The sequence below is a fragment of the Lynx canadensis genome, chromosome A2 (genome assembly GCF_007474595.2).
Source record: "Lynx canadensis isolate LIC74 chromosome A2, mLynCan4.pri.v2, whole genome shotgun sequence".
NCBI lineage: Eukaryota > Metazoa > Chordata > Mammalia > Carnivora > Felidae > Lynx > Lynx canadensis.
Window position 1 is genome coordinate 2,748,378 of NC_044304.2, and position 11,557 is coordinate 2,759,934.

The 11,557-nt window shown below is 55.3% G+C and overlaps 1 protein-coding gene across 1 annotated transcript in view; it reads left to right on the forward strand.

Moving 5' to 3' along the window:
- ATCAY (ATCAY kinesin light chain interacting caytaxin) overlaps nucleotides 1-11,557 on the forward strand; it is a 31,716-nt gene that overhangs the window by 474 nt on the left and 19,685 nt on the right. Inside the window, exon 2 of the mRNA XM_030292474.1 lies at nucleotides 2,149-2,268. Within this exon, the coding sequence (XP_030148334.1) occupies nucleotides 2,192-2,268 (77 nt within the window). The 5' untranslated portion in view covers nucleotides 2,149-2,191. The remainder of the gene's footprint in view (nucleotides 1-2,148; nucleotides 2,269-11,557) is intronic.

Sequence of the window (11,557 nt, forward strand, 5' to 3'; positions counted from 1 at the left end):
AGCAGCCGCGGGCATATACACCCAGAGCCCGCCTTCCGTGCCCACCGCTCACCTGGAAGGCAGGGGGATGCACCATTTTCGGGACGCGCTTGGAGATTAGGCTGATAAAACCCTCAGCCTCTCTCTGGGACGCTTCCTAAGAGACCCAAATGTACACGCCCCACCTCTGTGCATTGTCTATTTATAACACCGTGAGCGGATTTGGAAAGAGAGACAGACACAGACAGACCTGATGGATGTGTACACCGAGGCTCGCCTACAGGGCGGGGAGGCAGGGAGAAGGTTGAAGACGGATCCCTCCCCCTCTCAATGCACCTGGACGCCATGCACTGAGGATTCAGCGCCCCAGGGCAAAGGCACACCTCTGGGCTGCCCCTCACTTTGCCTCATTTTCCCTCAGAGTGAAGTCAGGATCTTAGAACAGGAGCGCGCAGGACCCACACGCCACCTGTACAGGATTGTGGCCCCGGCCTGCGTGGGTCCAGCGCCTCCGCTGTGGGTGGGATTGGGGGGCGTCCTTCCGGGGGGCTGAGGTCACGCCCCGCTTGGGGTGAGGAAAACCAGGCCGACACCCCTGTCTTCCGAAAGGAAATGAATTTCCATTGACCAGAACTTCCCCTCGCAGTCAGGTCCTGGGTGGTGGTTATCACCCCAGGCATCAGGAAGAGGTTTTTCTTTCTTTCTTTTTTTTTTTTTTTTTTTTTTTTTGGCGTACTGCGTCTTACTGTCCCTCCTCCATGAATGGATGACGACATTCAGAGCAGCGACAAGAATCCGGTGGGACACTGTTTCCCAAGTGTGTGTTGGTGGGGGCGGGGAGGGTGTCTAATTTTAGCCAGCCACCCCTCCCCCCTGCCTGGCCTTCTCCTGGCCCAGGCTCCCTCTGGGTCCTCGTCTCTGTCCCACAGCCCCAAATGCAGACCCCCACCTCCAGGGGCTTCAGATGACCCACCCAAACCGTCTGCCGAGGGGCCGCCGTGGCATCTGGAAGGGTGAGGGGCTGGGGGCAGGGGCCTTTGGTGCTGGCGTGTGAGACTAACAACCCAGGAGGTGCTTGGAGGGTGGGATGCAAAGACGCAGCGGGCCCTCTATAAGGACTGTCAAACCCTGCCCGGGGACCTTTCGCAAGCATGCGATTAAGACAGGGTTTCTCAATCTCAGATCCGTGGACTTTGGGGCTGGATCCTTCTCGGTCCTGGGGGCCCAGCTTGCACACGCGCCTAGCGGTGTTGAGCAGTATCCCTGACCCTCACCCCCTTGAGGCCAGGAGCCCCCTCCCCACATTGTGACAACCAAAAATGCCTCCAGACTTGCCAAGGGTCCCTTGACAGGGAGGGGCAGGGCAAAATTATCCCCAGTTTTGAAAGCCACTGGCTTAAAGGCACAGAACCCATGGTGTTGACTGAGTTACAGGATCCTGGAAGGTTATGCCCCAAAGGTATTGTGAAGATGATTTCTAGCCCAGCTCCTTAATTTGGAGATGGGGAAACTGAGGCTGGGAGGGGTGAGTGGCGGAGTCCTGCATGCCTCAGGGTGGACCTCTGACTGCTCCAGACAGCCCAGCTGTTAAGGCACCAGCTCCTCAGAACAATAAAAACAAAACGTGAGCTTTGTGCTTGATAAGAATTATGATCCCGACTTCCAGCCCCAGTCTCTTTCCACACTGCCTTCGTTGGCCCCAGCAGGTTGTCAGGATTTGCTTCTTTATTCGGGGACAGAGAGGCAAGGCAGGTAGCCTGGAGAAGATAGAGGTAGGGTTTGAAAGTGTCGGTCCCAGCAAGGAAGCTTAAGTATATCAGTCACTAACACTTTAGTATAAACGATTTTAGTTGGATTTATTGCTGCCCAGTTTAAGTCCAAGGTAAGGGAGGGATGATGAGCCCTAAGGAGCATGGACTTTGGAGCTTCGAAGCGAAGGGGGCTTATATCTGGGGGCTCAGCTCTCACCTGGGTTCCAACTCCAGACCTACGTGGATGTCATCAGCCCTCGACACCTCTGTTTTCTCACCTGCGTCATGGGGCTGGGCGACGATTCAATATAATAATGGATCCAACACTCTTATCGATCTGAGGTGCCACACGTGGGTGGGGGGGGTGGTGGTTATTGCGATGACTGTCCAGTAAAACCTCCACGTGGCTCTCCTTCAGGACTCAGCTCTGCTTCAAGCCAGCGCGCCTCTCCTCTGTTCCCATGGGGACCACTGAAGCTACGCTCCGGATGGAAAACGTGGACGTGAAGGAAGAATGGCAGGACGAAGGCCTTCCCAGGTACAGCTTCCCCACTGCCGCGTCAGCCCTTGCTGGGGGCGGGGCGGGGGTGCGCGGTGGGTGCCCACCGCCTCTCTGAGGTGGGGCTTGGGGGACGCCGGGCACATAATGAATACTTGCCGAGTTATTTAAGATGGATCCCCCCCCCCGCCCCGCCCCACCACAGCAGCGCAAAGCTCCCATTCCCATGCTATTTTAGGAATTCCGAACATTCTTCTACAACTGCCTCGTGGACGATTAATATTCTTACGGGTGTTCCCACGAATCCGGGTGAGGGTGTGTTTTTACCTGTGGCAGCCGGAGGCATCTTGCCCTAGCCCTGCTTAAAATCCCTGGAGTGGCCCCCAGAGATGTCCGTGTCCTAATCCCTGGACTCTGAAAATGTGCCCCTCTGGGGCAAAGACACTTTGCACGTGTTTAGGCCAAGGATCTGAAAAGAGGGAGGTGACCTTGAATTATCCAGGTGAGCCCTCCATATCATCCCAGGGTCCTTCTGAGAGGAGGCAGGAGACTCGACTCAGGGGTAGGGGCAGAGGCGACGGAAGTGACAGATTGGTGTCACAGGAGGGAGGGGCCACGAGCCAAGGGGGAGGAGGAGCACCTCTGGAAGCTGGAAAGGGGACAAAAGCAGATTCTCCCTTAGAGCTTCCGGAAGGAGCCAGGCCTGCCCACACCTTGCCTGCCGCCCAGTGAAACCGACTTCAGACTCACTTCTGGCCTCTAGAATCAAAAGAGAATGAATCAGTTATCGTTTTAAGCCCCTAAGTGCATGGTCATTTGTCACAGCAGCCCCAGGAGACCCTGCGGTGAGCCTAATACCCTAAATATTGTCCATGCGTATCTCGTGTGTGGTCTGTTTCCCCCCCCAAATGGAGCCCCGCGAGAGCAGGGGCCTTTGGTTGGATCGCTGTCGTCCGGCACCACAAAGACAGACTCTGGTATACAGTCGGCACTCAGGACACACCGGCTGAGCGGGTGACGGCCACTGGTAGGAATAAGAAACTGGGAGGAAGCCGTGGGCCTCCAGGCCTGTGTCCCTCTCTTCGCTCTGCTGGGTGGTGTTGGGTAAGAGAAAACACGGGTCGGCACAGGCTCCCCTAATCCGATGGCTGGACACAAAGTGCATCTCTGCCCTCCTTTAGTGCAAGGGTTTTGCCCCAGGGGATGCTGTCCAAGAGCTCATTATATAACTGTCTGGAAAGGAACAGACGAAGGAGGGAGGGTGCTCACCCCAGAAAAGAGGATCCCCGTCGCTGAGGGTGCCGAGGGCTTCCTCGTGCCTCAGTTGTCCTGTCTGTGAATCGGATCGATAATGCCTCACTCACAGAGTTGCTGGAAGAATTCTCTGAGGCGCGCAGGGCAAGGCGGCCGGGATGGGCCCTCTAGATGACGAGGGCTGTCCAAATACATTGCCCCCCACCCTGGACGCTTCTTCACCGTATCTCGTTCACTCGCACGCCCCCCGCCCTGATCTTTTAAAAGACACCCCCTCTCCCAAGCCCCTTGTTGAGACAAAACGGGGCAGCTGCAACTATGATTTTTAAGTGAGTTTCTCCCAGCTGCAGAGGGTCGCTGTCCCTTTTCAGTAGCCCAGTGTCTGCGGCACAGTGGCCCTGCTGTGCCGCCCCGGGACGTGAGCCAGCCCTTTGCCAAGGCTTCTGCCTTCCCCGCCATGGGAGGAGTGAGTGCAGCTCCTTCATTCGGCACCCAGCGGCGTCTCCACATAAGCACCTCTGTCTGGTGCCAGACAACCCACAGTTCTGTTCCTTCCAGCCCAGTGGTCCCCTTCCCGGGGGCGTCTTCCAGCCTCCCCAGGGTGTCAGAGTGCTTGCCCTGTGCCCGCAGCCCCTCCCGCTGCCATGACCTTGTAGCATCTTCCTTGTCTCCCGCCCTTCTGCAGGTTCTTAAGGATCCAAAGGGCAGCCCAGAGATGATGTAGCTCTCTCTGCCCTATTTCTCCATTCGTTCTCTGTAATGATACGCACCAGCTGTATGCCAGGCCCTGGGCGAAACACTCAGGACACGTACAGAACAAGACAGATGCCCTCATGGGGCCTTTCCTCTGGGGGCAGGGGCAGGCCATTCCCTCATAAACTTCACAACCCAACGTAAAGTTGCAGCTGGGTTCGTGGTACTTGGAGAGTGCCCAGGTGGGGTCTGACCAGGTTGGAGAGATTGGGGAGGCTGGAGAGGGTGCTGACCCCGAGCTGTGAAGGAGGAAGAGAGACGAACAGGAGAAGGAGACGCTGGGTGGGTCCTGAGTATTCCAAGCTCTGAGAGCAGTATGTGCAAAGGCCCTGAGGCCAGTGGAGGCAGGTTGAGGGGCAGAAGAAAAGCTGAGGGGGATCTTGACCAGAGTCTCACAGGTCAGAAGAGGCAGGTGCAGGGATAGGTGTCTGACTGGCATCTCAGCCCGCCTTTCCCTCCACAAGCAAGTGGCTATGGGTTCTGTTGCTTTGTAACTTTTTATTCTGATGTCGTCTCAGACTTTGAGTAAAGATTACAAGGATGGTCTAAGTCCTAACTGTAAACCTTTCCCCAGATTTGCCAACTAACATTTCACTCCTTTTGCTTTATCATTCCCTCCCACCTCCCTCCTTCCCTCCTGTGTCTCTCCCCTCTCTCTGTGTCTCTCTGTCTCTCCCTTCCTCCTCTGTCTCTCTCTGCCTCTCTCCGTCAGCCCAGCACACGCACAGAGCTAATTTTGTGTTGCACACACCTCAGCAGGTCCCAAAAGATGTGTGCAGGAGTCGTGGGCCCTGACCGGCTGGAGCATTTCTGCCGTCCTCAGCCCCGCCCTTCTCCACGCTGGGCTCGTCTCTTCTAGTTTCCTCCTCTGTCTCAGTCGGCTTGGGCTGCCAGACAGAGTATCACAGACACTTCCTCCCCCCCCTGGAGGCTGGAAGTTAGATCCGTGGGTTCGGTGAGGGCTCACTCCCTGGCTTGTAGACAGCCACCTTCTTGTGTCCTCATGTAGCCTTTCCTCTGTGCATGCGTGTGGATTGGTTGCTCCTGTCTCTCCCTCTTCTTATACGGCCACGCCCGATGGGATCAAGGCCCCGAAGGACCTCAGTTCACCTTCATTGCTTCTTAAACACCCCATCTCCAAAAACAGCCGTATTGACGGTTGGTCCTTAGATGTTTGAATTGGCAGGGGTGAGGGAGGCAGGGGAGACACAATTCAGTCTGCAAAAACACAGCTGACTCCTGGGGGGTGGAGTCAGGGCTGCTAGGGTGGAGTTGGACTGCTGGGGGTGGAGTCGGCACTGCTGGGGGTGGAGTCTAGGCTGCTTTGGGTGCAGTCAGGCTGCTGGGGGTGGAGTTGGCACTTCTGGGAGTGGAGTCTAGGCTGCTGGGGGTGGAGTCAGGGCTGCTAGGGTGGAGTCAGGCTGCTGGGGGTGGAGTCGGCACTTCTGGGGGTGGAGTCTAGGCTGCTGGGGGTGGAGTCAGGGCTGCTTTGGGTGGAGTCAGGCTGCTGGGGGTGGAGTCGGCACTTCTGGGGGTGGAGTCTAGGCTGCTTTGGGTGGAGTCAGGCTGCTGGGGGTGGAGTTGGCATTTCTGGGGGTGGAGTCTAGGCTGCTGGGGGTGGAGTCAGGGCTGCTAGGGTGGAGTCAGGCTGCTGGGGGTGGAGTCAGGGCTGCTTTGGGTGGAGTCAGGCTGCTGGGGGTGGAGTCGGCACTTCTGGGGGTGGAGTCTAGGCTGCTTTGGGTGGAGTCAGGCTGCTGGGGGTGGAGTTGGCACTTCTGGGGGTGGAGTCTGGGCTGCTGGGGGTGGAGTCAGGGCTGCTAGGGTGGAGTCAGGCTGCTGGGGGTGGAGTCGGCACTTCTGGGGGTGGAGTCTAGGCTGCTGGGGGTGGAGTCAGGGCTGCTTTGGGTGGAGTCAGGCTGCTGGGGGTGGAGTCGGCACTTCTGGGGGTGGAGTCTAGGCTGCTTTGGGTGGAGTCAGGCTGTTGGGGGTGGAGTCGGGCTGCTGGGGGGGGCGGGGGGGAGGGCGGCTGTGGTGCCGCTGTCCATGGTTCTGCTTACCACCCCAGGCCTTGTGACCCTCCCGGAGACAATGGTGCTGGGGGAGACAGGAATGACAGGAAGGGACAGAGGTGTTGGAAATTGCAGAGAAGGAAAAAGGGTACATTTATTTGTCTGGGCATCTAAGAGCCACCAAAGTTGCCAAGAAATAATTTTTTAGGCCCCACAGAAGTATCCCCTCTGGTTCCCTTGCCTGAGCTTTGCGGGTGTCATATGGCTATCAGAAAAGCATGCCTCTACCCGGAAAGAGATTCTGTGGTTGCCACGCACCAGAAGCGGCCTTGGTCAGGCAGAAACAGAGACTGGGAAGGAGTCTCTGGGAACAGAGACTCCCTGAAGGGAGACTGAGGCAAGCAGTGCCCAAGCTTGATGCCCTTGGAGCACAGGTTGGGCGGGGCGCAGGGGAGGGGGGAGCAGGAGGCATGGTCAAAGTTCATTCCCAATTCTCTTGTTTCACATCATGAGAAACCTCAACCCTGAGGCTAGAATCTGAGGGTAGAGCTGCATCAGGTTGACAGGCCTTCTGGGTTGTGCCTCTCCGACTCATGTGATGCGCCTTCCTTCCCCCTGTCCTTCCACAAGCCACTTCTTTGAGGGCTGGCCTGTGACTCACCAAAGCAAGATAGGAAGAGGCGCTTCCTCCCCTTCAACGGCTCACAGTCTGCCCAGGAAGCAAGCGATTAGCACACGTACCACGGGCTGAGTGCTCATGGTGGGCTCTGGGGCAGAGTGCAGGGTGGGGTAGAGGCCAGACTCAGTCAGAACTTCCTGGAGGACACTGACCCAGTCTTAAAGGCTAAGCAAATTTACTCTAGACAGAGGAGTGAGATGTGCAAAGGCACTGGGGCAAGGAAGGCCTTGGCATGATGGGGAATGTAGCGCAAGAGCCCAGCTAGGTCGTGAGAACGGGGGCGGAGGGTTCACCGGCGCCACATCCTGGTGGGATGCCCAGGTGAGAGATCTGGATTTCATACCACAGGGGTACATGAGTTTCCTGGGGTTGCCATGTTGGGTGGCCTCAGACAATAGAGATGTATGCTTTCACACTTCTGGAGTCCAGAAATCCAAAATCAAGGTGTCAGCAGGGCCCTGCTGCCCCTGAAGGGGAGACTCCTTCCCACCTCTCCCAGCTTCTGGTGTGGCCAGCAACCCCGGTTGATCCCTGGCTTATGGACACATCTCTCCCGTCTCTGCCACATCCTCACACGTCCTGCGTCTGTGTCCAAATTCCCCTTTTCCCATAAGGACAACACTCACTGGACTGACGGACACCTTAATCAAGTATGGCCTCTTCTTTTTTTATTAAAAATTTTTTTTAATGTTTACTTTTGAGAGTGAGAGAGACAGACCTCGAGCAGGGGAGGGGCAGAGAGAGAGAGAGAGAGAGAGAGAGAATCCGAAGCAGGCTCCAGGCTCCGAGCTGTCAGCACAGAGCCCAAAGCAGGGCTCGAACCCACGCACCGCAAGATCATGACCTGAGCCGAAGTCAGACACTTAACTGACCCACCCAGGCGCCCCCCTCCGCCCCTTTTTAAGATTATTTGTTAAATTGACCTTTTCTTAACTTAATTACATCTGCGATGGCCCTGTTGCCAATAGGTCACATTCCAAGTGCTGGGAGGTAGGACTTGAGTTATCTTTTGGGGGAGGGGAACAGAATTCAACCCAGCACAGAAAGATGAAAGTCATACGGTGCACCTTGCATATTAAAGAAAGCCCACTTTGCAGGTGGCTTGCCCACTGTAGGTAAGCGAGCGCTGTGCTTCCGGGAGCCATCCGGGTCCGCTCTGAGTTTACCCGAGAGGCTTCAGCTCTGCACAAAATGGGCCCTTCCTGGGACTTGGGGAAATAGCAAACTTCCACCTGGCCTTGAAAGCCGCAGCCCTGTGGGCCGGCCGGGGTGGGGCCTGTTGGGAAACAGCGGGCTTCTTCTCCGGGGAGCCTGGAGTCCTGCTCAGTCGGCTTCTCCAACTCAGGAGAAGTTCTCTGCTTTCTGGTCTGTTCCTAGGACTCACCAAGCATCTTCCGGCCTCAGGGCCTCTGCCCAAATGGAAGGCCCTTCCCCCAGTCTTCTCTCTACACAACAGTCCCCTCCTGGGGGCGCCTGGGTGGCTCCCTCCGTTGAGCGTCTAACTTCAGCTCAGGTCCTGCTCTCACAGTTCGTGAGTTCGAGCCCCACATCAGGCTCACCGCTGTCGGTGCGGAGCCCTCTTTGGATCCTCTGTCCCCCTTCTCTCTCTGCCCCTCCCCTGCTCATGCTGTCTCTCTCAAACATAAACATTAAAAATATATTTTTTTGGGGGGGGGGCGCCTGGGTGGCTCAGTCGGTTAAGCGTCCGACTTCGGCTCAGGTCATGATCTCACGGTCCGTGAGTTCGAGCCCCGCGTCGGGCTCTGTGCTGACAGCTCAGAGCCTGGAGCCTGTTTCGGATTCTGTGTCTCCCTCTCTCTCTCTGACCCTCCCCCGTTCATGCTCTGTCTCTCTCTGTCTCAAAAATAAACAAACATTAAAAAAATTAAAAAAAAAAAATTTTTTTAAAGTCACCTCCTCAAAGAGGCCTTCCTTGACTGCCACTGCTGTGCCTCACCTCCTCCCTCTTCTTTCTTATTTTCTTTGTTGCAGGTACCACCTACTGCTTCCTCCAACTGTTTGTTTACTCAGTGTCTACATCTCTCCTCTCTTGTATCAGTCAGGGTTCTGCAGAGAAACAGAACCAATAGCTTTCCATTCTCTACATGTATGATATGTATTATTAATCATATTATATATTTAAAACCATATTATGACAGTTATATAATATGTCATATTATAGAATTGTAGATTTACATATAAGTTATGTTTGTGTTACTATGTTTATTAATTTACATATTCTTTTATTTTTTAATATTTATTTATTTTTAGAGAGAGAGAGACAGACTGCGAGTGGGGGAGGCACAGAGGGAGAGGGAGACACAGAATCCGAAGCAGGCTCCAAGCTCTGAGCTGTCAGCACAGAGCCTGACGTGGGGCTGAACCCACAAACCGTGAGATCATGACCTGAGCCAAAGTCGGATGCATAACCGACTGAGCCACCCAGGAGCCCCATTAATTTACATATTCTTTATTAATACATTATGCTATTGTATGTTTTGTGTTATATATGCAGTTATGTGCAATTACATATGATCGTATGTATAATTGTGTGTTTTTACATGTAACATAAAGTATAGAACATATTGTATATTTTCTATTTCATTTTGTATGTATTTTATTTGAACAAGTTTTAGGGGGGCGCCTGGGTGACTCAGTCGGTTGAGCATCTGACTTCGGCTCAGGTCATGATCTCACGATTTGGGAGTTCAAGCCCCTAATTGGGCTCCATGCTTTCAGCGCAGAGAATGATTTGGAATCTGTCTCCCCTTCTCTCTCTGCCCCTCCCCCGCTTGAGATCTCTCTCCCTCAAAAATAAACATTAAAAATAAAATAAAATAAAATAAAATAAAATAAAATAAAATTTTTTTAACTTCATTCATCTATTTTGAGAGAGACCGAGCATGAGCAGAGGAGGGGCAGAGAGCGAGGGGGAGAGAGAGAATCCCAAGCAGGCTCCCCACCGTCAGCACAGAGCCCGATGTGGGGCTTGATCTCACGAGCCGCGAGATCATGACCTGAGCAGAAATCAAGTCAGAGTTGTTTCTTCCCCCGGGGAAACCTCGATGCCTTTCCCTTTCGTGAGACCCCTGTTGTGGAGGGAGGTCTCGTACTTAAAGTCGCCACCTGCTGGACGCGAACACGTCTACCAGAAACCTTCAGGGCAGCACGGAGACTGTCGCTGCAGCCCGGAGCCCAGACACCTAACGTACGTTTGTGAACTGAAGGAAAAGTGAAAAGTCTCCCTCGGGTCCTCAGTTTCCCAGTCTGCACCAAGGAGCTGGATGCTTTCCCCACCCTGACATTTCGGCTGCAGCTGGGCCACATCCTGCTAGGTTAGGGGCCCAGGTAGGCTTTATGTGGACCCGCCCAGGGTTGGTTGGGAGGCTGAATCACCTCCTGATGAGAACCGGACATCCTGGGCTGCAAAAAACCCCCGCTGGGGTCGGTGCACATGTGCGGACCAGGCACAAGGGGGCAGTAGAGGGCAATGACTGGAATCAGCTTGGCCACCGGGTAGTTTCTCTGACTCCAGCCTGTGGGGCCAGCCTCAGTTTCCTCCCCTGTGCAGTGGGCTCCTACCTGCCTCCGAGGGTTGCTGTGGGGAGGAAATAAGATCGTGCCGCGAACATTCCAAGCCGGCACACGGCGAGGGCCCTGTCCATGGGGTAAGCGAGGGTTCGGACTCGGTCTAGACCAGGATTTGACGCCTCAGACGTTGATGGGCACTGGGCGGGCAGGTGCACGTGAGAGAAGGAACCAGAGCAAAAGTCCGGCCCCCAGGTGAGCGGGAGGGGCCCACATTCAGCTCCTGGGGGGTTGTTACCACTCACAGAGGGCAGGTCCGTAATTGAAGAAAAGACGGAAACCCGAAATATTTGTGTCACGTCTGACTCGGCAGCAAATTTAAGATGCTTTTAAGTGCTGTGGGGGCAGGACAAGGCTAGAGGTGGGGCCTCAGCCGTCAGTCTGCAGTTGGGGGTCACCTGGCAGGTGGCTGGTGTCTCTCCTGGGCTCTGGGGCCCTGGACTCATTCAGGAGTCACCCGTGTTGGGAGCAAGGGTGGCAGCTACAGACAAGACCGAGAGAGCAGGCGTGTGTGTGACTTGACTCTTCAGCCCCCGTCTGCCCTTTCTGTCCTTCTTCAAGGCGTGGTTTTCTTTTGAGGGAAAATTCACACAGCATAGGATCAACGGTTTTCAGTGCGCGATTCAGTGACGTCTGGTACATTCACAATGCTGTGCAACCGTCACCTCATCCAGTTCCAGAACATTCCATCTCCCTAAAAAGTAACCCCGGCCTCATCAGCTGTCCCCCCAACCCCCGGCCCCCACGAGCCCCCTTCCCGTCCGTGGACGGGCCTGTTCTGGACGTTTCACGCACGTGGACTCACACCCTGTGTGGCCTCTCGTGTCTGGTTCCCTCCCTGAGCGTCGTGTGTCCGGGGTCCGTTCCTGGGGGGCAGCGGGTGTGGGCGCCTCGCTCCTGCTCGCGGCCGGGTGACCTTCCGGTGCGTGAGGGACACATATCCCTTCACCCATCCATGGACACGGCGTGTTTCCACTTTTTGGCTACTGTGAATCATATCACGCTGGGGTGTGGGGTTTTTTTTAAGCTTATTTATTTTTTGGCG